Source organism: Crocodylus porosus, unplaced genomic scaffold, assembly GCF_001723895.1.
Source record: "Crocodylus porosus isolate Cpor-Errol unplaced genomic scaffold, CroPor_comp1, whole genome shotgun sequence".
Taxonomy (NCBI): domain Eukaryota; kingdom Metazoa; phylum Chordata; order Crocodylia; family Crocodylidae; genus Crocodylus; species Crocodylus porosus.
The window spans coordinates 99,718,891-99,746,601 of record NW_017728918.1 but is presented as its reverse complement, the minus strand read 5'-3'; the positions used below and the strand labels follow the sequence as shown (position 1 = coordinate 99,746,601).

At 38.6% G+C, this 27,711-nt stretch overlaps 1 protein-coding gene across 1 annotated transcript in view; it reads left to right on the top strand.

Annotated features, from left to right (window-relative positions):
- TRDN (triadin) overlaps positions 1 to 27,711 on the top strand; it is a 195,353-nt gene that overhangs the window by 35,594 nt on the left and 132,048 nt on the right. Inside the window, exons 2-4 of the mRNA XM_019538202.1 lie at positions 4,867 to 5,076; positions 21,186 to 21,323; positions 23,154 to 23,183. Of these exons, the coding sequence (XP_019393747.1) occupies positions 4,867 to 5,076; positions 21,186 to 21,323; positions 23,154 to 23,183 (378 nt within the window). The remainder of the gene's footprint in view (positions 1 to 4,866; positions 5,077 to 21,185; positions 21,324 to 23,153; positions 23,184 to 27,711) is intronic.

Here is a 27,711-nt window from a genome sequence, read left to right as displayed (position 1 = left end):
AGTCATCCCCATTTATTACCACTACTCCCAACTATGAAGCTAATACCGCAAATGAGGTGCTATGTCTGCAGCTTCACTGTTATTGCATCCCTTGAATAAATTTTGGATGGCCTGACAATTAAGTAAAAGGGTCCTGGACTGTAAAAAGAAGTTCATTTTGCTTTTGTCCATACCACTGGTGCTGAATTTGGCCCAAGCACTGAACATTTCTATTTTACCTTTAATCTGAATCTAACAGTGCAAAGAAGCTTGTAATTGCTTTTCCACACCCATTTAATGAAAGTATACTTGTTACATAAACCTCTATGCATAAATTTTATACATAATCTTAGAATGATCATGTTTGCAGTGCATTTGAACATTAGTAAAGTCTCTAGATTTCTAGAGAAGTGTGGCTCTGTTTTAAAAGTAACTGCCTTCTGAAACTATTTGTGAAGTTGCAGCGAATTGACAAGATTCACAGAACTGCTGTACGTTCGGTAGTGCCAGTCTCTCCTGTTTACACTGTTTCATTTTGTACAAATAATTACTCACTGCAGCTGGAACCCAGCTGTTTTACCTCCATAGATGGTATCTAACTAGCAGAATAGTTATTCTCTCTTTTTCTTGCTCTCTCTTTCTCTCCAAAGTGTTTCATGAAAACAGATATGACTGAAATACAAAAAGTGCAGACTTGTTGAATAAAAAGTCATTATTTGTACATAGCTGCTTTTCCTAGTAGAACTTAAATAGTAATTTGAATATATATAGTTTTAATTATCTTTGCTTTAACTGTATGAATGTCTGACGTTAGTATGTCATTGGAGATGTATGTTATGATGTTAATCAGACTTGTCAAGATGAGATAGTGCCTTTTTGTTCTCTCTCACATCATAAACTCCCGATCTCCCCAGAGGAAAAAATGCATAATGTCTCATTTATAACCTGTTGCATACACAAATTATTTCCCTTTTATATGCAAGGCAGTAGCAAAATGTAATTCCATTGACTTGGAGTATGACTTTAGGAAGATGATGTTTATTACACTTTGTCACTTGGCAGATTTTTCTCCTGCTGTGAAAAATTTGTTCCAAAATTTATGCTTACAAAAATGGAAGCAGTGATGATTTTAAAACAGAAAAAAATACTATAGTTTACATTTTAGGAGATAAGACATTACTCATGAATTGAATAAACTATCCATAAATAAGACCAAATTTAAAGTAAGTGATAAAAATAATGTAATATGCCAATTCTGTGCTACTTATACAACATTATTGTTCAGCAGAACATACGTCTAAGGCTTAGAAGACACTTGTTCTGTATACAGGTGTTTTTGGAGAAAATGCAAAGGAAAGTGGGCAAAACATATGGAAGATCACATAGAAACACAGTGAATCCCACAATGAATGTCAAATATTGAATAGTCTAGGACATGAATTAGATTAACTTAATTTCTAACGTACTGTGCTCAAGTGGAAGTCCTGCTACTATTGAATCTCACACTGACCTTCTCATTATACATTTTTGCAAAATACATAAAAACTAGTTCATTATCACATCACACTCTTGAACTGATTTCAAACAAAGCTGTTCTCATCAACATCAGGCTTGAAAGCTTTATGCTCCATTTAAATTTTAAAAAAGAGAAACCTCTGGGTGAAACAAAGGATCTTATTTACCATAATGTATGTGTGTATTTATTTCCTTAAGTACTCAGGTTGGTGACACTGACATAAGAGTTATGTATATTATATAGCCACTAGCATCTTATGTTCTCCTTTCAAGATTCTTTTAGGTTGAATTTCCAAATAAATAATGGTAGAATTTCCAAACGAATAACTGTTGTTTGGATGTAGGATGTGGAGACTGAGAAATATTTGTTTAATACAGCTCTTTCATATATATGCCTTTTTTGGTTATCTGAAAGTTCAATTATTTCTCCCTCTACCTACGATGCAAAGGAGGTGGCAATTATAAAGTAGAGGCAGGATGGGAAGCACTGACATGAGCTTGTCAGGCATTACCTGTTCATATTTCACTTTGGTATTTAAAATATATGCAAAGCACAAGATAGTGTTCATTTGCATTGATCTTTATTCTTTAACAATAAGACGGATTACTCAAAATTCAGATTCTAATAACACTGGACGCAGTGCCTTTGGATCCAATGAAAAGATTTCAGGCCTGATTCATATCTCTTTAACTGTGCTCAGTCAAAACTATACAGTTATATTACACGTTTGGACTTTTTAGGTTAATGCTGCAGATAACGCACCAATGTAGCTGCTAGAGAAATTACCTCATAGATTATGTTACTGCACCATTCTAATATTGATGAGTAGGGAGATATCAAATGAAAACAATGATTGTTTAGCTTACAACTTGAGTTCAAAAATGAAAAACATCTTTAATAATTTTCAGGTTTTTAATTTTAGTAATTTAAAATGTTATATAGTGAAACCATAAACAGTCACTATTATTTTGAGCTACATGCAGCACACGCCAAAGGGAAGCAGGTTACATAATTTGTGTATATAAAAACGCATTTGTATTAAACAGTAAATGGTCAGTTGCTGCTTACTCACTTGATAACAGAACAAGGAACAAGGAGTCTCAAGTTGCAGCCAGGGAAGTTTAGGTTAGATATTAGGAAGAATTTTCTTACTAGGAGGGTAGTAAAACACTGGAATAGCTTACCCATAGAGGTGGTGGAAGCTCCATCCTTGGAGGTTTTCAAAACCCAGCAACCCAGCAACCCAAGTACTAAATAAATGTGTAGTAACCACTTTGCAGTTGTGTCTTGTGTAGATGTGCCAATCGACAAGTAAAATATATGCCTGGCTTTCTAATACTGAGGTGTTAGCTTACAGTATTTAGTTCACTGTTTTTGGAGAAAAGACTAGTTTTTAGAAGGCTAGCTCATGAAATAAAACAATGTGCTAAACAAATTTATTTATAAAACTACTTGGATAGAATTGTCTTCACAGATTTTATTATTGTCATACATGTGCCCTTGACCATAGAATGATATTTAACTCCTAAATTTGTTTGAACTGCTATCACTCAATTAAGGTCAACAAAAGTTTGATAATTTCAATCACCTGCAGGTCTGACACTGGACAATATTCTGTCTCACCTAATGGATGACCAAGTTCAGCTTCTAACCAGCTCTGCACTGGAGTAAAATGTAGCAGCAATTCTAGTTGGGGCAGAACCTCTGGGGGGTTATGCCCCAAGAATAGGAACAAGATCACTCTCTGAAGAAGCGTGCATGTCTCCTTGTTCCTGTAACGGAGCACTGCTGCTCCCACAGTGGGCAACAGAATATCTCCTACATTTTAGCTGGGTAACTCAGAGTTGGTTAGAAAGTAGAGTAGGGTGGGAGGCATGACTGTCTCAAGTTAGCCTTGGGGGATGAGCTTGTCAGGGCTCACAAGCAAAGCCCCTATCTCAAACTGCCTCTCTCCAGTGACAGACTACCAACCCTACACTCACCAAGCCATGGGGCCTTGCTACAGACCCAGATGCTGGTTATGCCCCCTTGTCAATAGAGGCTACATCATTATTGGATTATCCTATACAAAATTTAGTATCCAAGGTTCATCCACTTGCTCCTCTACCAGCACCATATACATCATCTGCTTACAGTGACCCTTAGCTGTCTACATTGGCTAGACAGGGCAATCCCCATACAAAAAGAAAAAATGGACTTTGATTTGACTTCAGATCTAGAAACAAGCAAAAACCTCTCTGAACGTTCTGTCATTGACTTCAGAACAGCTGTCCTTGAACAAAACAAAAAAAATTAAAAAACAACTTGAATGTGAAATTGTAGAACAAGGAGTGTGTTAAATATAGTGTCAACAGAGACTATAGCTTCGTATCCCATTTTTGGGGCTAGTTTTTATCTCCACCTGTTTATTCCTATATCCCTCAGTGGGTTAAATACCTTCTTTATCCCTATTGACCTTTTCAACTCACCTCTTGCCTCTCAGCACTGGCTCTCCCCTTGTCCTTTTCCTTTGTATTTAAAGCCCTCCTATTTTATGACCTCTGTTTTTGCATGTCCATTCATTATATCTGATAAAATAGGCTGTTGCATAGGAAAGCTCATGCCTTTGTGAACCAGTTGCACTGGGTGCAATAGAAGTCACTGAGTGAAATTTACAATGCTGAATATATAGGAACAGTATTGCTTTCCAGAGCAGTACAGATATACAATGTACAGAAGTACAGAAATACAATGTGGGACGCTTAGCCTCCCAGAGTGGGCAATAAAATATCTCTTGCATTTTAGCTGGGTAACTTAGAACTGATTGTAAGTTGCAGTAAGTAAAACAAAGTCCTGTCCTTCATGCCTATAACAAGACAGTCCTCCAGATAGTTGTTATATTTCTATCCATCATTGTTTTAAGTTTGAAAATGTCATGGTAGAGTGATGATCAAAAAGCCATTCATTGCTATTCTGTTACCTCCTGAATTTGTTTGATTAATTATTGCTCCAATTCAGGACAGCACAATTTTAAGGACATAGTTATGGTAAGTCCAACTGGGGACAATGTGATTCAGTCATTTCCTTAAGTATTCTGTGGAATAACTTGAGCACTGTGATTGGCTTCCCTATGTTCTTAAGTGATTTCCTGAATGGAATATATCAATGTAAGATAAGACTTAACATACTTAAGTCTAGGTTAGCATGTATGCAAACATATAAAGCATTAATTGTTGCATTGTGTAGAGATGAATCGAGAGACTTTGTTACAAAGGACACTTCTCTAATAACAATAACAGACTAGGTGGGACATAGATATTCTTTATTTTTACTTTGGAAAATATAATATGTAGTCTAAACATTTGTTTCTTCTGTTCTTGATGTTTGAATAGGACATATGTCCACCACAACCACAATAATAAATGGCAAGAATGGATCCGTTCTCACACCGCCTGTGAAAGTGGCAAAGAAATCAGTTACAGAAGACATAGTAACAACATTCAGTTCACCAGCAGCATGGCTTCTTGTTGTTGCTCTGGTTGTTACCTGGTCAGCAGTAGCTATTGTAATGTTTGACTTGGTGGATTACAGAACACTTGCAGGTAAGTCCTAGCAAATTCTATTTTAACATATTAATTGTTTAGATCCAAAACACTAATTTTTAATGAAAGATGTATAGTATTGTATAGCATGTGTATACCAGTTTGTGCAAAATGGTGACGCTCCACTGTTAGTGAAGCAGAACTGATTTGTACCATTTTAGGATTTGTTCAGTAACCTGTAAACATGGTCCAAATGCAGGGGTGCCTGAAGGTTGCTCAGGGACGAGATATGTGATCTCAATACATGTGGTGGGAGCATCATAACTCAGTTTGAGAAAAAGGAAGCACCGAAGATTGTTGAATAAGATTGTTGCTACTTATAGTTTATAGGTTTTGCCTAATAGTCTATTGAGTAATGCAGAAAACTGATTTCTGCTAATCAAATAAGTTTGTTGTTTTAAAGTAATACAGTTACTTTAAGCTACCTCATAAGTAGGTGTTATCATGGTTAGAGACACAAGAGTTAAAAAACCTGCCTGTTATTTATCTATTTATTTATTTAAGGACAACTCCAGTTTTAATACCAGACATTTTATCACTGTAATTACCAAGGTATTGAGATTGAAATTTGTGACTTAAATTCAGAATAAATTGAGTAAGGATTCAAAGTTAATTTCCTTGACTTTATTGTTTGAGTGATAGCAGTATGGATTTTGTTCTGTTATATATCAGTAGTGACCAGAAGAATTATTGGCTTAATGGTTTTGTGCCAAAGATTGTGTGTGAAAAAAAACTACTGGTCTCAGATTAATGGATTTCAAAAAGACTTGGAGCATAGAGAGAATATATTCTGGTCTTTGGGAATTCCTTACTTTATGATGGGGCTATCTTTAAAGTTCAGAGGGAAACAAAGGTAAACCCAGTTCTGGTTCCAGCAAGTATTGTCCTTTTTGAGTCTTTTTCTTCATAATTTATTCTAAATTTAGAGACAGTCAATTGAAGCTAAAAACTAGTATAATTCTAAACCAAGAAATGCAACCAGTTAAAAAAGCTATTAATATGAATTTGGCCATAAATATGATTTATATTTTTAGATAAAAAATAAATAAATAATGCCTAATACTTCATATCCTGTAGTCTTTACACATTACGCAGAAAAGATTACCCTGTAAAGCTGAAGGACTGCAGGATTTGGCTGGTGTGTGGTAGCAGTGTCAGAATTAATATTAAAAAGCGATAGCTATATCTATACTGGAGGCTGAAAGACTGATACCAAACAGATGGAAATCTGATGTTCCTAATGCACTGACTGAGAGAGCTGTCCCCAAAGGCACTGATGGAAACTGACATTTTAGACCAAATGTGAAGAATAAAATAACATCAAATTCTATCTGCAAGGTGACTGCATATCTTTTTCTACAAATCTTTTAAAGATGATAGCTTAGCATATTGGGTTCATAAGTACCTTCTCCCACTATCTTGGACAGCAAAACTAGCCTTTAAATTGGATCTCAATTGGCTCATTGTGACCTTTGGTTTTTGACTAATATATTCCTATTTAGCCTGTTTCTTTAAAGTGGAACATGTTTCATTTAAGTTCTATGAGCTTTAGTAAAAAGAGGTATCACATAGGATCAACCTGCTTGACCTATGAAAGTATAATGATATAGCAGCTGAGGCTTTGGCTCACTGCCTTAAGAGGGATTATTGCACTAGTTTTAATATAAGAAAAAGATTTGGCCCATCATTTGGTACCATTGGCAAAACTCTTAATGCACATGTATTACAGTACTTGTGCTCTGAATAATTGACTTGTATCTAAAAACACTTATGTTTCTCCTTTGGTCTGAAACTGCTTGTAGAATGCAGGGATGAGTGTTAAAAGGGAATGATTATTTTCAGTATGGTAAATTTTAACTTCGCAAGCACAAAATTAATCTTAGGTTGAAGTTAAACATTACAGTTAGACGATACTGAGGGCACTTAAAAAGTAAATACCTGCACATTAAAACTCATTAACTTGTGCCAAGTGTCCTCTGAGCATCTCAAAGTTAAGCCACTTAAAGTGAGGTTTAACTCTAGGGTAATTTCAGTCTGCTTCATGGAGATAAAACAAGCTCTTTGCAGTTTTCAAGCATCCCAGGATGGACCAGTCTCAGTCTCTCTCCCCACAACTCAGAGCAGGGATAGATCATAGGGCTAAGTACAGACATTTGGAGGAGTTAGGGAGAGCTTAAATCAATTCAAACTAGCTGCCCAATGTCAGATAAGTCAGGACGGGGGGGCTTAATAGGGACTGGAGGTCTGCTGGGGGATGGGGGAAAATGCAACCCATGAGGGGTAGGGGAAGGTGTGACCCACAGGTCAGGTACAGGGGTAGGTACTACATAGATCCAGGTTTATCTTAAACAGGTTCTGCAATTTTAAGGCCAGTTTGTGTGCGTGGAACCTCTGTACAGTTACAAATTTTGTCTGATTGGCGAGCACTAGGACTGGCTCTGTAAGTGTAAGGTCAGCAATGGGACAAGCTAAGTTTAAATGGGTGGCCATTTTAAACTTGATTTAACTTCCCCAAGGCTAAGTGCAGGCAGTCAAAAAGCCCAGGGCTGAGTTAATTCAATCTTTGTAGGTTAGCGTGAGCTGCAAAATTGAACCGATAAGCAAACGATCACTTCTGATTAAGGAAATGCAGCCACATGCCTGCAGTGGCTCAAGCCAGAAGCTGTGGGCAGGGCACTAGAGCATGCCTGCCAGCCACTGCCAAAGGGAAGGGGAGAGAGAAGCCCTCCAAGACCCAACCCCCCCACCCCTACTGGAGTGGAGGGGGCATAGCCAGGCTCTAGCCCATGCTCTGCCTGGCTGGGTGGGAGGGGGTGCTGCCAGGCTAAGGAGGGGTGCTGGGTGGGGTAAAAGGTAGTGGCATTGGAATTCATAAAAACTTGAACAAGAATAGTTATTTCTCTGAAGAACTATAAACTGAAGAACTGTAAACACAGCTCCTCTGTGTTTGCTTCTTCTCCCTGCTGCCTCTGAGGGCAGGGCAGGTCTGTACTTGGTGAAAGGAGATTTAACACTCCTCCCTGGCCCCAGACACCAGCTGGGGTTTGCCTGAGGGGTGGCAGAGCAGTGAGTCAGCCAGTGAGCCAGCTCTCACTGCTCCAGCTAGGGAGCAGAGAGGCAGGGCCAGCCCTACTCTTTGGAGCAGACAGCACAGCACAGCACAGCCCAGGCCTGCCAAGCATGCTGGGATGCTAGGGGACTGTGATTTAACTTGAACAAAGAAGAGGTCTGGGAAAGAAATTTCATAAACTGCTTTGACCTAAATCAGTTAAGTCTGATTCTACATTCAGCCAGGTTTATCTTAAACCAGTGTCAGCCATTTTGAAATGGATATATATGCACTGAACTTCTGTTCTGTTACAGGTTTAAACCAGTTTCTGATCACTTAAGCTGGTTTATGTGTAACTTCTGTCCCTAGGGCAAATGTCCATATTTAGCCCTGGTGTCCTGACTCCTAGCTATGCCCCTGCTCCCCAGCCCTCTAGTGGCATGTCAGAGAGCTGCAAGCAAGAAATGGTATTAATCTGTATGTAATGTGCAATTGCTCATAACGCATTTTAACTTTAACACTGTTAAATGTTCCTCATACTTAGTATGATTTAAGTGTAACATGTAAATTTACCTTTAATCTCATACTATTTAGATGTAAATTAAAGGGTATAAAATAGGGTTTGTTCCACTGTTGCCTGACACTTTTTTCTTAGTAACTTTTGCCTTTGCTAGGTTTTACCCTCTAACTTCTTTCCTTATCCTGTTGGTGCCTTCCTTCAATAATTCTGTATAGCTAACAAATGTGCAGCATCTCTCCCAGAAGATAGCCATAATTTAGTACTAAAAGCTTTACGAACCTACTTTATTTGTTTGTCTCACTTATCCGAACACCTCTGAAAAAGTGGAAAAATGAGGAAGGGCCAGATTCTCCCATCCTATACACTGAGTGAGATCCTGGAATACTGACGTTACTGGTAGTTTTGTCATTGATTTTAATGAAGCTTAGATTTCACTCTTCAAGTAGTATATGGTGAGGAGTCCCATTAATTTAATTGGGACTACACACTGTTTTTTTGTGACTATTAAAATACTAATCAGCTGAAGATTGACAAAGTTGACCTCAAGAGGAACATGTGGTGTAAACTAATGACACTTTATTTGAAAGATGAATTTTGGTTTCATGATAAAATGTTATCGTCTTGATGCAAACCAGTAACATGCTGATAATGGCAGTACATTCCTTTCTTAATAGTTTTGTTTTTGTTCTCTTTTCTAACAATTTTCATTTTGTAACTCTCCAAAAGGAATATCCATCATAGCCATATCCCTGGCTACCATAATCTCATATTGTTAGTTTTAAGATTAAAATAGCAAGTTTGTAGATTGTAAGGCTGTGGACAGATGTAACTCTGAATCATTCTAAAAAGGGAAGGAGATATACCACTCAGGAGAATGAATCAGCTAAATAGTGTCTGTCCCTCCCTGCTCCCCAAGTTACTTAGATAAGGTTCTCAGCATGGCTTTTGACAGGTGAACAAGTGTACAAGAATTTTCAATCATGTTTAGAAATGTTCGCTAAAACATAATAGAAATGCACACTTTCAAATTTTTCTCACATGAATAAAAGAGTAGGAAATGGAACACCAAGGTAGTAAGTAAAATACTGTATTTGGAACTGAGTTTTATAATTGTTTTAGGGTTATTAATACACATTATGCATTTCCAAACCATAAAGCTAAGTATGTATTTAAACAATGCGAATAACTAAATGTTAACATTGTTTTAATCAGTACAAAGGGATGAAATGTTACAAATGAATAATATGTCTGATTAGTTTTCTGCATCCCTAATAAAAACAAAAATCCTGTGACCAACCACAACTAACCAATAGAACCCAAGTTTGAACTCTTGAATCCAATGTTCAGAGAATTGATGATACCTTATCTCTCCATGGGGAAAGCAAACCAAAACACCATCCCACCCACCACAAAATAATCCAAGGAATTTCACATAACAGAAGTGAGAAACTGACTCCCTGTATTTGGTTTTACAAGAGCACAAACACAGACTATTCACTGTGAATTATTTTTTTAAAAATAGAAATGAATAGAGAGGTGCCTAGAAAAATGCAGCACGGGGATATTTTTTCCAGTCTGTGCCAGTGGTGGAAGTGCAGAATAGGTGATGCTACGAAAGGTATCCCAATGCTGGGGATTGATAAGAAGCAACATGGATCCCACCTGTCAGAGAGGTTCCTCCTCTATGCTTTCCCCAATATAATGACATAACATCTAGGTCCTGACTGTGCAGTTGTTTACAGCTGTCAGCTGCTGATTCTGAAAGATATGAAGCAAATATTTCCATGTATTTGTTTGCAATCACCTCTGTTTTACAATTTTCTGCTGTGTTACCTTAACCAGGATAATACATCAATTCTACTGTCAACATTATCCATGCAAGGAAAAAACCTCTGTATCTAACTTTCTATATAATATAAAGAAAGCTATATAATATATAGTTTGCTACAAGACTAGGTCTGAAAGTTATTGTATATTGGGGCTGTCTTCATGGGAAAGTTATGATATAAACTGAGGTGTTAATATGTCATTATATGGTTACAACTCCCTGTGTGGATTCTTATTTTAGTAGAAGAATACTTTTTGGGTTTAAAGTTACAACCTTTTCCTCACCTATACTAAACTGAACTAAGCAAGTTGCTGTTTTTTCACTACAAGAGCAGTAAACTGATGTAACTGTCTTGGAAAAACTGGTAGAAGTTTCCCATTTAGAGAAGGCCTTAGAATGAGAATTCAGTGGGAAGCTCTTGCTGAATACAGACAAAGTGAGATTTGTTGGGGTTCACTCTATTTGTAATTTAGCTCTAACTATTTCAATCTTGATGCTGCAGCCTTTCTGAGATATTTTTTATTCTGCCTTCAGGAATCAGTCCACATCATGAATGAGCAGCCAACATATTTCCAAGTTGTAAATTGGAACATATTTTGAGTTATGTGGGAGCTCCACAAATGCCCCCCTAAACCCACAAAACCGAATTCCTTCCCTTTTCTGTAACTTTGAAAACAGTCAAATTGATTTAAACCAAATTCAGGTTTAAAAAAGGGCTGGCCCTCTGACATCTTATTTGCCATGTTTTACCCTGCAGCAGATTTTACAGCTGACTTATAAACTCTGGGAAAATAGAGTTTATATTGGAAACAATGACAGGCCATGAAGTACTGCAGTGCTAGCAACTACCGCCATCATCCCAAAGGGCCTACCATGCAAGATGATAAATTGTGACCGACTTCATGAGGTCATGAAGTAAAAAATGTGGAATTTCAGAAACTGATTTGGATTAATAGGGAAGAACATAATAAAATAAATGCATCCTGCATGCTTATATTGTTTAATAGAAATACAAAATGCAAATTAAATCTGAGGCCCATAAGGGTAAATAGTATAGCAGTAGTATAAGTCCTTGGCCTTCTGATAGTGAAGAAACCAGAAATAATTGACTGGGCTCAATCAAACATAATGTTTCTTTTTCTCAGTAATAGAATGTAAATATTTGTACCTTTTGTGAATGATTTTTTTACAGGATATTTTAAGCACATTTTTACTTTTTTATTGTATTCTCTTAAACCTGCAATGCACTGCGTTTCTTTTTGTTTTTACTGAATTCTGCTTTCTTTTTCATGACAGTACCTTTTCAGATATGGAATCCTTATTTCACTCTATAATGACTTTCTTTTGTCATGTGATACCCTGTAATGAACATTATGGTTAATGATGTTTCTTTTTTCTTTAATGGCTATTCCTTGGTTCATCCTGTTACCATCCACTATAGCCACCTATTCACAACATTGTGATGATCCCTGTTCACCACCTGGTAAAGACATTCTGCCTGCAGTGATTCTGAATAAATGTGTGTGTTTGTGTCTGCTCTGCTTAACTAAGATAACAAAAGGATGGGATATAGCTGAGTGCCAGCCAGCAGTAACAGAGTTTACTTGCTAACACCCGAATCTAGCTGAGTAAAATGTCTGAAGTTAATTACAGTAGAATCCTCTTAATTTTCACATTCAGGTCAATATATATGTCGATTAAGAGATTGCCACAATCAGCATATTCCCAGGATTCTCTGATAACGATGAGACATTAATTTTTATTTATTCATGACCTCAAAAAATAAGCATTGTACAAATCCTTTAAAATGTTTTAAAACATTTAAGGCTAAGGAAAGATCAGAGTCCTTAGCAGACTATGGAAAACTGAAATTGAACAAAAGATAAACCTTTAAACAACTGTAGGTAATATAGATGACTTCCTGTTCTAGCAAACTTTGAACAATTAGGGCCTTATCTGATTCCCAGTGAAGCTAGTGAAACCATTTCAGTGGGTTTTGTATTATGTCCTAAAACCAGTTATCTGCTTTGTACTGTCTGTGCTAAATATGTGTGCACAAAAGCGTGGATCCAGGAGGGTGAACTAGTGCACTGTATCCCACTTCCCCGCCAGTTGGCCGTGGAGAGTTCCAATCTCAGCTTCCAGATGCATCCATGGTAAGCTCATTACATGGGCAAAGTGAGCTCTGTACCACTCCCACATCCTTATTACTGTCCTGGATCTGTTACTGCATGCACACATGTGCACACATACATGCACATACAAGTGCAGTAGCCCACTGTGACCCAAAACACTAGTACTTGAAGATGCTTAGCACTTTGTCACTTTTGAATCCATTTCCAGGTTCTGACAAGTATCCCAATTAAGAAAACAAGTTTTGGGTAAATTAAGTAGATTCTACTGCAATGTAGCTACATTTTTTTCTGCTTGCAATTCATTTTGGATGAAATGCTTTTGTCTGCTTTCATTTGAGGTTTCCTCTAAAGACCTCACCTTGGTATAATTACTGAGGGCTCGTGGCAGAAGGGGCAAGTAATTTAACAAGCGAAGATTTATTCTGTGAATTCTAGATTTCATATTTACATTTTAAATATCTATGAAATAGCATTTATGGGAAATGTAGCATACAAGGTTTTTTCACATCAGTTTTATACCAGTGTAATTCACTGATGTATCCCCAAGTTTTTTTTTTCCTGACTCACATTGCTATAAACGTGAGGAAAATTAAGCTTGTAGATTTAGAACCTGAGCCATGAGGAATCGTAAGTGGAATGGAGTTGGGTGTCAGTATTTCATAGATTTCATAGACATTAGGGCTGAAAGGGACCTCTTAAGATCACTGGGTCCCATCATGCCCCAGGGGCAGGAAGTCAGCTAGGGTCAAAGGATCCCAGCAAAATAAGCATCCAAATGTTTCTTAAAAGTGCCCAGAGTAGGTGCTTGCACTGCCTCTGGGGGAAGTCTGTTCCAGGCCTCGGGGGCTCAGACAGTAAAAAAGTTTTTCCTTATGTCCAGCCTAAAATGGTCTTGCAGGAGTTTGTGACCATTGGACCTTGTCATCCCTTGGGGTGCTCTGGTGAACAGTATTGGGAGAGGGTATATGTATTAAGCCTGCTGTATACAAAAAGGGTTGAGGTGGGATGGGGGCATCTTTATTTTTTTTCTTTTGGTCCTTACAACATTGGAGTCTAATCAGAACTTAAAGGTTTCTTCATAGACAGCTAGTGATCTTGTGAGCCTTAGACAAGATGTGAGCTTTGAAGTTGAAATAATACTTTCTCTGTCATGTCAAACACCACATTTGACTAAAAGCTATCTTAGTTTTAAGATCACTAGTGTGAGGCATTTATATTTTATCTGAGATGACAAATTCTACAAGTCTTCACATGATGTACCTTGTCATTATCAATGAATTAGATTATATCTCATAAATCCAACTTTACACCAGATAATTACCTTCATTTATAATTTCATGAAATACATTGTTGTCAAAACATATAATTGAAGAAAAACTCCACTGTCATTAAGTAAACCTTTTACATCAGTTGAAATATGTTAAATATGTTTGCATTTAAATACTTGAAAGTGAAAGGACCGATTTTAGTCTACAGTTTAATTTTTGGTATTGTTACTAAAATTGGAAATTTGCACAGACAAATTAATTAATCACTTTTTGGTGTGCTCTGTGCAGCAATAGACAACGACACAAACTCTGAAATATAACCAGCTATGTTTAGGTTACTACTGAATGTTATATTATGCAAAATGTATATTTAAAAATGCTATTGAACCTGGTATCAGTTTAGATAAGGAATAAGGGTTAATCTATTCTCAGAACTTTGCCTAAAACTTTTATTACAGCCTTCTCATACTTTGAAGAAATTCTGAGGTCTTCAGCAAAGTGCTTTGGTACCCAAACATATACAGAGTAGATATATTGAGGGGTTTCTCAAAGTCCAGCACTGGTTGAAGAGCTAATGGGGTTTTCATCAACTTTGAAGTTTTTTTATATAGTTAAACTGTGTTAATGCAAGTACCTTACAAGACACAAGTGCACTTTTCAAATCAATCAGAAGGGAAATTATAAGCCAAAAAGAATTCAGAATTGAAGAAATGAGTTGGTTCCTATGGGTACAAGAGATAATTCTGTTCTTGTGTTTTGGACCAAATTGCTATTTCTGCAACAATGATGCCAGAGAGCTACAAACAAAGCATTATAGTAATCCAGTTTGGATGTAATAAGCATGAAAACCAGTTTCTAAATCCATGGGGGATTTTGTGGGATTTAATCCTTACAACTTTTCTTAAAGGATAAAAAAGCTATTTTAACCATATTTTAATGTGTTTATCAAGGAAAATCCAAACAAACTCCCAAATTTCTTAAAGATGTATAAAATAGGTATCAAAGAATTACTCCTAAATAATTCAGTTGGGTTTTGGTTAGATAAGGCTTTACTGCAACATAATGTATAAAAACCTTCCGTTTGACTGGGATTAAGCTGCAGCCAGCTGGAAATCATCCAATTTTAAACATCTGCAAAACATTTTTTTGCAAGTGAGAAACTGCCTGATTAGGGTCAGATCAAAAAAGATAGGTGAAACTTGCTATTATTCTCAGAGCTGTGAAAAAAATAAAATGTAGAAACCAGTACAACTAAGTTTGCAATGAATTAGAAGGCCGTCTTCATTGCAGTAGCAAACAATAGACTCAAAGAACTAACTACCATGTAATATTCCTGCTTGAGAAAACAGCCTTACAGAAACCTAGGTACATGAGTAATTCATGCATGTGAATAGTCTTATTGAACTGCAGTTAATCATGTATGTAATGTTTTGCATAGGTCTAGGAACTCATAGGATCAGGACGAAATTGCACAAAGACTGAAAGAGAAATGAAATTAAAAGATACGCAAAACTGTGATTTAAAGAAAGGGTAGAAAATGTCAAAAAAAAATCCTCTACACTACTGATTGCATGCTCTCTTCAAACAAATTTTAGGTACAAATTTTGCTGTGTTCCAACTGACTAGATATTTTGGCTTTAAATTATGTTAAGAAAAGAATACATAGTTTTGTTTTAGCCTCAGTTTGTGAAGTGTTCACTAAACCAATATGAAGGGAAATTTCACAGTTGACATGTCCTTGACAACCTTTCTGATTCTGTAAAAACTCTATGAAGTTTAGAGTCAAGAGTCTAGCACTGGTGAATCTGGTGAGTCTCAATGGTGTCTCTCATCCTAGCAGGTTTGGTGACTGATCACAATTGAGAGAGTAACACTTTCAAATTCACTTTGTTACCAACTCAGCTACGAAACCGGCTACCGTAACTTTTTAACCCCCATCTGAGATAACCATTGCTCTGAATATCTGAAGCAGAAGGGAGGAGCGTTCTAAATCCATATTTAGAGACTAAACAAGTGACCTGATTTTCAAAACAGCCAGCAACCTAGTAGTTCATATTGAAACCACTGGCTATTATTTATTGTGTTATATTCCATGCAGGGAATAGACTTATCCTCATTAGAGAGATGAGGGAAACAGATGTCCATATATATTTAATGGTTAGTAATATATTTTATCACCTTATAATGAGTAAAAAAAGCATATTGTTAGCACATTTTTAAATCACATTTTTTTGGTGTTTTGCTAAAGAGAGGAAAAGCCTGTACGTGATAGCAGAGGGCAGTTCATCCAGTTTGACTAAATTAGGTTCCAGAAGTATTCTAATAAAATACCAATAGATTCTATCTTTCTTGATGAAGAAGAGACTTCTAAATAAAATAAAATGCCTAAACTGCTTCATGAGAATTTGCATTCTGTCAGTCATGCTTAGGAACGCAAGAAGCATACTAATTCACTGTATGTGGCCACCTTTCTCTGCATGTTCTCTGCATCTTCATCTCTGCTTTTCACACTGGATTTCTACTCATTCCTTTACTTCATGTGCATTTTGTTCTAATAGGAAAAAAGCAACTTGATATTGGAGAGGGTCAGGGGAAAGCTGAGAGCAAGGACCTTTTTACAGTTCTTAGTATATCTGGCATGGTGTTTTGATTATATTAAATTGCATATTTGCTGCTAAAATGGCTTTTAAAATGACAGAGAATGTAACAAAAGGTAAATAATTATTTCTGTAAATAGGAAGAATGGCCAGAATTGTGTCAAGAGCATCTGCATATAGTGCGAGCTATAGTGAAATGTGCAAGAGGGGGTTGCACAAAATCTGATTTTGCAAATGTCATCAAAGTGTCTTCTCAAATTCTTCTCCCACTCCCTCCCCTTTCTTTTTACTTTTTTTAACTTGAAGCAGCATTTGTAGCTTCTCCCCAGTAGTAAAATTGAGACTTTTTGCCAAGCATCATTTAACATGCAATCTTCAAAAAGGATCTTGATGCCTACCTTGCGGGGGTCATCAGATCCCAGCAGTCTGTCCTGCCCAAGTGCAGGGGCGCTGGACCCGATGATCTGTAAGGTCCCTTCCAGCCCCTGACAACTACAAAAATATGAAACAAATTTGTGCTGCTACTTTGTGTTGCACTGCATGCCCCTGCTCATGTGGTTTGCAGCAGGACACAGCTGCTCATTGCAGGTCTAGGCAGATGGTAGCCCGCACACTGAAGCATCCTGTGCCCCAGTCAACCAGGGAGTGACACTTGGAAATGGGGGAGTAGGCAGTTGAGGGCTGCCTGCTCCCCTATCTGTGTGTGCTGTGGAGCTCCTGCACCGAGGTATGTGGAAACAAGGGAGCAGCCAGCCCCGGGCTGCCTGCTGTCCTGTCTCAAGACACAGCACATCCCAACCGTGGAGCTGGCTGGGGCGCAGGGTGCCTCAGTGTGGGAACTTTGAGCATAGAGACAGGAGAGTCTCTCTCCACTGCTTGCTCTCCCATCTCTGCCTTTGTCCCAGCTTATTTTGGTGTGCTCTATCTTGCTTTTTTCTCATGGTAGCAAATCCCAGTAGCAAATTTTCCCCCAGCACTGCAAACTAGCAGTTTAATGTGCAACATACACACAGACTGCATGTGCCTGCACATCTAGATCTTGTCATATAGTTCATTTCCACAGCATCATGTTTGCTATGAAGCTATTTTGAATTAAGGGCCAGAGCCTGATTCTAAATTGAGGGAAGGAGAGTTTACATTAATTTAGCTGTGTAAATTATATGTATTCAGTTAAAGATTTCTTTATACTACTAGGCTAGTGTTATCAGTGCAAATGGCAAGACACCACTACAGATGTTTGCCAAATTTCTGTGGATATTTTGCTTAAATAGAGACAGATAAGGTATGGGGGGGGTGATAAGAAAAAAAATCTAAGATGAGTACTAAGCATTTGAGAGAATTAGTCATGGTGATTCATTAAAAGAAAATCACTGGGTCTCAATATAGGTGCAAACAAGAAGTTTGGCAAAGAAAGCAAATACTTCGGAGAACTGTTTAAGCTTAAAATGCCCTTTTAATGATCTAATTTGCCACAGAGCATAATACAGTTCAGTGCAAAAAGCAGAGAGAGATTGCTAATGTCTGTACAACCACCTGATGTATGTGTAACTTATTGAATTTGTCTATGAATGGCATCTTACAATGCAACACACAAATAAACAATCTAACCTTTTTTCTACTCAAATTTATAGACTCAAAATTATAGAAAGTTCCCCATGGCTTTTATGTGACATGTTTTAGATTAATTCACTAGTAACAAGCTTATTGTATCAGAAAAAAATGAGGTAGCTTATTTCCAGAGCTTTGTACACTTGGTGGGAGCACTACTAGAAAATAACTTCCTATTGTTGCCAGCAGAAAAGTTGTTTCAAACCTGCACTTTGCCTGTCTTGTAACCTGTATGTTCATGTGCATCTGATTTCTGATTGCTGATAAGGTTTGTGCTTCTGAATCATGAATGCTGCAGTTAGAAATGGTGGTAAACAGGTTTGTATTTAATTATAATTACGGAAATATTTATATAATAAAATTAAATGTTAAAGAGATGGTGGTAAACAGGGATATGGTACCCAGCTTGCCATAATAGGAAACGATGATGATGTATCTAATTAACTTGAAAAGAGCAGAAGCAGGCCTATGATTTCAGAGGGACATAACAATCCCATCTATGATTTAACTTCAACTATGTCAAGTAAAACACAGAAAAGAATGCCAGACAGAGGGAGAAATCATTTAGCTTGTCCTTTCATTTGAAGTATGGAGGACAAGTATCTGAGCTGAATTTCTGTCCATCTAAAATGTAAAGGGCTATACATCTGCTCACACAGCAGATTTTAAGTAAATCTAAAACACTTTGTCTCTTTCTTAAAAAGTGCTTTGATATGGATAATAAGCTAATGCAAGTTTACTGGAGAGACTAAGGGCTTGTCTGTCTGGGGAAATCAGTGCATAGTAAATGAGCAGATTAATTCACAGTGCACGAGCTACACCAGCTCCACAGGTGCGTCCTCCAGGGCTAAGTACAGACACCCAAAAAGCCTGAGGCTGAATCGATTTGGTCTTTGCAGGTTAGTCTAAACTGCAGAGATTAAATTGAGAAACAACTGAATGCACATTTACTTTTGATTCAGGGAATGCAGCCACATGCCTGCAGCCACATGGCTCAGGCCAGAAGGTAGGAAATCCTGGTGCATGGCTTTCTCTCATATAGGCAGCATGGGTTATGTGTTCACTTCCTCTTCCTCTTCCTGCTACCCCTGAGATCTCTGGCATTTGCAGTCCAGAATCACAGCAATGATGATGTGTCTGACTTGAAAAGAACAGAAGCAGGCCTAGGATTTCAGATGGACATAATAATCCCATCTCTGATTTACTTTCAGGGTTGCTCATCACTTTCTGTTCCTGCTTCCAGGTGCCTCTGGGATTTGTAGTCCACAGTTGCAGCCAACAGTAACTTTCAGTAAGGTTAGGGGGTAGAACAGCTCTGTACTCAGGAGAAGATGGGTTTAACCCTCCTCCCTGGCCCCAGACCCCAGCCAAGCTTTGCCTGTGGGGGCAGTCCCTGCCTCCCACCAACCACCTCTTCTCTGCTGAAGCAGACAGTACATTCCAGCCCAGGGTTACAAAGCATGCTGGGATGCTGGGGGACTCTGATTTAACTTAAACCAGGAAGGGGTCTGGGACAGAAGTTTCACAAATTGTTTGGATCCAAATCAGTTAAACCTGGCTGAATGTAATATCAGACTTATCTTAAACTAGTTTCAGCCATGTTGAAACTGGGTTATGTGCACTTAACTTCTAGGTTTAAACCAGTTTCTGATCACTTAAACCAGTTTATGAGTACCTTCTGTCCCTAGCCCAGGTGTTCAACTGTGTTCTTAGTGCTACAAACTTACTTTTCTCTGCACTATTGCTCTCAAACATGACATGCTTCTGCACACATGTTAACCTTCTGATTGGGCACAGTCTAATTGCATTGGGGCAGTAGTGGGGTGGGTGCAAGTGACAGTGCCATTCAGTCCACTTCGTCCATTTCAAAGATGCAGCAACATTGCTTTTGGTTGAAAACAAAGGGGTGGCAGTGAGTGCATGGCAGGGTGACGTATTTAGGGGCCCTGCTGGTGGGCATGGTAAGTTTATCTTCTAGACTGCCAAACATTTCTGAAATTGAATATTATGTGAAATTGCTAGTATCTTGTAAATTCCTATCCCACCTTCCCAAGGACAAAACTTCTCTATAGAAAAGTTTAATATAAGAGTCTGTTATAAGTCCTCTGTGTGTGTGTGTACGTGTACACACATGAAGGAGCTATGTACATTTGGGATTTTCTAAATGTTAATTCATTCATCACAGGCACATATATCTGTTCCTGTGCTCTCTCTGGGAATGATTCACTGTGTCTACACTGTTGCTAAGGCCCAGCAATTTCCTGAACAGTGTCAGACTAAGGCAGAAGCCTTAGGAGGATGTATGAAGTGAAGTCTGGGACAGATGCAGCAATGAATTAGACAAAATAACAGATTATTCTGAGACTGAAGCACTTGAGAGGAAGGCTATAGACTGGAGACTGCGGGGAAGACAAAAGTCTGTCTCCTAGGGTCTGTGTCTGAGCAAGGGTTTGGGCTGAAAGGAAGAAAAACTGAGATGACAAATATTTGGTGGAACCAAATCCAGATTTATTCTGAAACCACCAAGGCACCAGAAGAGGGGTATGACTTGTAGACAGTGTAAAGAGGCTGAGCTAGGGCCTTGTTACATGGTAATTTAGGGTAGCTCCTGGAGCATTTAAAATGTGAATTAGCACCTGATACTGAACCTCAAAGCCAGGTAAGGTGTCCCAAGAACAGGACGGGGGAAGCAGAGGAGCCCCTGGGAGGAGGGGGGAAGCCCCAAAGTGGGTGAGGATTCTTCCTTTTCAGTACTCCAGGCCCCTGGTAGCCTGAAGTGTGACTGCTCCAACCAAACTGAAGATAGCACTAACATTGATCAACATTTGTGTGGCTTATAGTGTAAAGTATAACAAGGCCCTTCTTTACCAAGGCCTGTGCCACTCTGGTAATTGCACACATTGCCTGAAAAATATTTATGACCTAACATTTCACAGGAAGGAAAGTTTCAACTTTAAACTTCTGAGCAAAAATCATTAATATTCAGGAGCTCCACTTTTGTTTAATAAGTTAGCATAATTTATGTTGTACATAAACAAATAAAACAGAATAACTTTAACCTCTGGATTAATCTGTCTTCAAATATCTTTTGTTTTAACCATCAGGAAAATCTGTTAACAAGCTCAGCAAAGAACCACTGCGAATTGTTTATGAGACTGTGGAAGAATCCACAGATTGGATCTATGGCTTTATTTCTTTTCTGACTGACATCATATGGAATGATGATGATGACAGTGATGAAGGTATTTGTGATATACAGATTTGTGTAACTGCTCTAACTGCTGCTTTACATGGATTATGTTGGTTTATTCAATTTTTAAACTCATAGTCAAAAAGGTAGGACAAAACAAAGACTGAACACTCTTGCTAATACAGCACCAACCACATACAACAATCAGTAAATTGGTCTCTCTGTTAGCTTTCATCTTGTATTTAATGTCTTATTACAGAGAAGATGTCAGAATTACATATTACCATTAGTGTGTCTCGACGTAAAGAATGCTAATTTATAAAAGACTTCAAAGCCACAATAGAAACACACACCAGCATGCAGCAGCTATTAGAGTACAACATTTCTCTTGAGTCTGTAAGTATGGAAGCATCTAAAGAACAGAGTTAAAATATATAAGCAATACAGGAGACATCTTAGAACCCTTTTTGAGGAGGGGGCTATTTAGCTCTTTAATGGGACAGAAGAAGAACTTAGTTTGGTTTGTTTAAAATTATGGTTTTGCCATTTTGCTAGCATGTATCAACTGATGGACTCATCAAGTAAGCAAAACCAAACATCCAGCAGTTAAAGTCTAATTTTACAGTTGTAAAAGAGCCATGTCTTTTCATAGTCAATTTTCAGTATGACTGTGTGTAATAGTGGTGGATGGCTACTTCATGTTATATTTATCATTTTGCATTCTTGCTTGAAATCAAGCACAATGATCATAGCACTGATGTTTTCCTTTCGTATCCATAGGCTTCATATGGCATTCTACCACAACCAAAAAGATTAAGACCTAACACGAACTGAAACTGAATTGTTCACTTACTTTATTCATAATCCAGAAGTAGCTCTCATTTTCTACCACTGCTTATAAATATATTTAGTGCTGTTCTTTAGATCCTTCCCTCTTTACAGATTTCATGGGCTTTCCTATTACCATTGAATATAGATACTAACACCTGTATCAATATGTTTGCCTTTTATTTGGGGACTCTATTCTTAGATGTCATTTACAACCAGTATAAGGCCAATTGCCACTGAGAAACAAAAAGGACATAATGTTGCTCCTTTGCTTAACTAGTGAATGTTTTCACTCTGTTTTTTTTTCACAGGAGGCTTGGGAGATGCTCAGCCATCTCAGCTTCCATTTTCTCAGACAGAAGCATAGTCAGCACCTCTTAAGAGTTTCAGGAGGGACTTTGCATCTCACCGAAGCTTTTAAAATGTCTTGTGTATGGATCAATTCTGGTGTGAGCAACTTTGATCCCATAGGACTTCTATACACTCTAGTTGACAGTAGTGCTGAACTCTTCTTTGCAATGCTTAACACCATTTCATATGTAGAGCTAAGGCATCATCAGCCCTGTAGTTGATTGCTCCTGCTCACAGTGAAGTCAATAGAACTTTTGCTGTTGACTTCACTGAAAGTATGAAAGTATTATTAGGCTTCTTTTCCTTCTGAGTGTTGTAAGTAATGATTCAAAATTAAAAACTGGACCAATTCTTTGTGGCTAATTAAAAGGGAACCCTTGTGCCCATTTTAATGTGGTAATAAGTGTACAACTAAAGTTTGTGTCAGTACGTGTTTATGTGTTTCAAATAAGACTGTAAAGAACATTTTGGAAGTTTTGCTTTGGTAACATTTAAACTTTTCATAGTATCCTCTTGAAAGTCTACACAGAAGCAGAAATGCATAAGCTCAAAATCTCAGAAAAGAGCTCTAGTTATTCAGTACGTTACAAACATAAAGTTTAAATGCATATGAAAATTAAATAAATCTACATGGGAAAAAATACTGTCAGTGCTTTATTATGCCACCTGTTATCTGAGTATCATTTTTTCTGTCTTGGTTTAGGTGAAGTGGAACCGCCGTTGAAAAAAAAAGGTGTGTTATTTGCATGTTTATAACGGATAAATGCTTTGATATATTATGTACGTGTTAGGAAGAAATTACTGAGCTTATTCAACTGCTTCTGTCTCTCATAATGTGTCATTCAATTAATAGTGATTGGTGCATTTATATCAAAATTATTTAATGGACAAATTAAAATAAGTTCGCAGCACTCGTTGTTGCTGTGGGGAGAAGTGTTAATTGTTTCATTATTATACTGCAAATCTGAAAAATCTGAATAAACTGACAGCATTACTACAGTATCATAATATATGTGTGTGTGTGTATACGTACAGGAAACCCTCACTGTTCGTCGGTTTGGCATTTGCTGTTTCAAATATTTGTGAATGCCGAGCCCGTTTCTTAGATACACTTAAAGGAGGTCCTCGGGAGCTCCGCGCTTGCCGCTGCCGGGCTCCCGCCATTGCCACTGGGCTCCCACTGCTGCTGCCGCACTTCTGCCATCACCAGAGCAGCTGTGCCCTCCCCCCCCCGGCTCCTGAGGGCACTGAGTTAATGTACGCAGTGCCTTATTCATGGATTTCCCCATTCATGGGGGATACAAGAATGTATCCCCTGCGAATGGCGAGGGTTGCCTGTATATATAATATCTTCCATATCTGCTTATGGAAGTCTGATTAATGTCAGCTTGAGTTACATGCTCATCTCAGAAGAACAGACCCACCTTAAGAAGCAGCTATAATATAGAAATATTCATCATTTGCCTTATGTTGTTAGAAGCCTAAAGCTTCTATTTCTTTTTTAAAAAATGATTAAGTTGGTATAAGATTTTTATAGAGAACAGGGATGAAACATATAGAATTGTAATATAAAGCTCCCTAAATACAAATATTGGCATTCAGGAACTTAAAACTTAAATTCAGCTTCTTTTACAAAGAAAGGAAGACTTGGGATACTGGTATTAGTCATTTTATGTTTCTAGTGCATTCTCCTTAGCTGAGCACACATTAATGTTAATAAAAAAAGTTTTCATCTTCTGACTACATGATAGGCAGAAGCGTGGTGAATTCTTTTAGTGCCCATGGTGGGGATGGGGTATGCCCAACTACTTTATAAGTCAGGACGGGAAGGGAAGTCTTACTTGTCAGGGGTCTCTATATACTGAAGGCAGCTGATACTTTTGCTGCTATTGCTGCCACTGCCATGGCTGATATGGTAGCAGTGTCATCTCAGGCAGCAGCAGTTCCATGGTACAGGCTCCCTGGGAGCTGTGCCTCATGCTCCATTTGCTTCCCCATCCCCCAATATGCTGTTGGGTACAGCAGTGTTTCCCAACCTTTTCCAGCCCAAGGCACACTTACATTGATAAAAATTTTCTGCAGCACACCAGTTAAGACATTCTGCATCGTAATACCCATTGTAACTCATTCCCATGGCGAAGTTCTGTGGCACACCTGTTTGTTTCTGACAGCACACTTTTATGCCATGGCATACTGGTTGGGAAACACTGGGGTACTGAGCTACTTCTGCCGTGGCAGAGACTCCCTCATGGTGGGAGCACTGTTCTGCTCACCGCACTTGCCTACCTCTCCGCAGATACACTGCTGGGAACAGTGCAGGGCTGCCCATGCCATGCCATGGCAAAGTCTTCTGGGGAGCAGTGATGCTTGCACCCCCCCATAGTCGGCTTCCAAGGCTGATGCCCCACTTTCCCTTTACCCCCCAGTTACATTACTAGAGATAGAAATTTGGTATCACCATGTTCCTAATAGACAAATGTCCATATTACAGAAATTTAGGGCCAGGTTTCCTTAAGTTAATTGGAGCAACCCTCTCTTTCCCCCCAGTGACGGTAGTTTTTTCAGCAGCCTCAGCAGAGAAGGCAAGGACTGAATGGGCTTGCAGAACAGGATTTTCCACTCATATGTAAAGGTGGCTCCTTCATGTCAAAACAAAGGCAAAGTAGTAGGCAGTGTGGGGAAATTTATTTCCATATGATTTGTTAGTAGGATTTTCAAAAGTGCCATGTAGTGACCTTATTCTTCTCCTATTACCTCTGTTGCTGATTTTCAAAGGATGCAAATTAGGCTTTGACACGCATCTTCCCTTTATCCTTCACCATATATTGCCCAAATATCACTGCAGCAAACAGAAGTCAATGTTTGGGTTCTGTTGCAACAAACAGAACCCAACTCATAGATGAAAATGAATAAAGATGAATATAAGCAAGACAGAGCCTAGGCCAGTGGGCAAAAGAAAGCATTTTGAAGAATTTGTAGTGAATATGTAGCTTGAATCAATGCAGTCCATAGTTTGATGTGCTGCTGAACAATTAATTTATGCTAAGGGCTGATTCCCCACACAATGTATGGTGCAAATTTGATTTGTAGAAGGCAGCAAATTAAGCACAGAAGTGCCTAAACTAGCCTATAACTCATTAGGTCTTAGGGGACAAACTCCATCCCTCTCAAGTGTCCAGTTCTGAGCTTCAGGGGAGATTCCTGTTAGCATTCATGACTGTGAGCTTTCTGGAGTTAGGTCCCAGACCAGGTCAAGTCTTTCCCACCTCATCCCTTCCCCTTCCCTTGTTCTGATAGTACCAGAGCAGTTGTGGTTAGAACAGCCACTTAGGACATAGGGAACACAAACTGAAAGCCTTCTTTCTCTGCCCGATTTGGAGCAGGAATTTGAAGCAGTGCTACCTATCTCCCAGGCGATTGCTGTTACCACTGAACTATTGAAGGGATGCTTTGTCCTCAAGAGCCTCAGTGCTTGCTATCTAAAAGAGCATGAGAGAAAAAGGACATGGTCAGCAACTCTGCTTCCTGGGCTCAGTTAAACTTCCTGGGTTCAATGAAAGGGAATTTCATCTCTATACCAGATAGAGCTTTCTTGAGGGGTGGTCTGAGATAGTAGAACTGACTTACAGGATATGTAAAGATGATACCTGATCTACAATTGTGCATGTTTATGCCATTCGATCAGTGTGTGCAGACATTCACTGGTGCCAGGAGCCAGGCCAGGAACCTGATATAAATCGAGGTAGGAATGGGGGAGGACTAGCACATCCCTGGGGGAAGGGATTGGGGAAGGCTGGCAGGTCTTTGGGGGAGAAGGGGCATGTTTCGTCTGATCTCACCACCCTAAACATCTGTAAAGATCAGCACTTAGATTGACTTAACACTGGCTAGGTTGATATAAGTATAACATCTGCACAGACCCACAGGGGCTAAGTACTCTCACAGACCTCATGATCTTCCACTCTGAATGTAAGGTGAATTCTTAAACTGTGCCTTCTCTAAGTACATAGATGGATCCAGAAATTTGAAAAGCGGGGTATGGAAATAGCAACTAGAGTTGCTGGGATAGCTGCTTTCAGCCCCCTTTGACACCAGGGCAGTCAAATCATGCTGCAGGAGCAGCAGAAAAGCCAGGGACCTTTTTAATAACAGTCCCCAGGTACTGCTCCTGTGGTTTGGACTCCTCGGGGGACCCAATCATCCAAGTCTACCTGGAACCAGGGCCACCAAGCTATGCTATAAAAATGGGGTGTGGCCATGGGACCTTCTAGATCCACCCTTACTAACCTAAGCATGCTTTAGCATATATTGCTAAAAAAAGAACCCTTTCCTTCCTTAAAAAACAAAAAACAAAAACAACCCCGCACCCCCAAAACCTCGTACACAAATTTCTCCCTTGAAGAAAAAAATGAAAGAGACAATGAACTGCACATGACAGACGATAGGCCCAGGATTTAAGCAAATTAAGTGGTACTTTGGTGCTAAAATTCCACTTGAGTCTAAGGTTAAAGCCATAAAAATCCCTGCTCAGTTGCCATCTCCATCCAGCTCTATGGACATCACAGTTTGGACTTAAAATTTTCTCGGGGCCTGGATGTTCTGCTTTTGAGTACTCCAGAGAATTTCTATATTCTTGTCCTAGGATGGTTTCTTTATTTTATCTAAGGATCAGTTTACATAACACATACCAATCCTGGAACCAAAGACAAAAATGCAGGACTTCCTGCTCCCATGGGCATGTTATTGCCACTACACCAAAAATTCACTGATTTTAATATGTTCAGTGTATTCTGAAATCCTTCTGCAGAAAGTAATCTACTCCTATAGACTAGTTATCTAGGCCTATAGACCCATGACTAGGACATTCTCCTAGGAGGTGGGAACTGAGAATTTGAATCCCGTAGAGACAAAAAAAAGACTTAAACCAGGATTTCCCTTCCTAGAAGAGACCAGCTATCATAAAATGCGGGGCACTACAGTCTGTAAAGCTGTTAGAACTGTATTTTAAAAGAAAAGTGACCTCCTCATTTTTTTGTGTCGGGGGGAGGGATGTAATCACCTTTCTTCAGGAAACAGTCCCAGCCCTTGGAGCTGAAAGGGCTGGAAATGCTTTCCTGAAGCCCTGAATGAGTCATTGTAGGGGGAAAAGAAAATATCATACTTAGTGTTCTCATGAGCGCTTCGTTTTGGCTAGCTCCAGTGTGCAGATATTTTGGGCAGCTCCCTGTTCAGCATGCTGTTTGTTGGGAATCCCAGGCTGA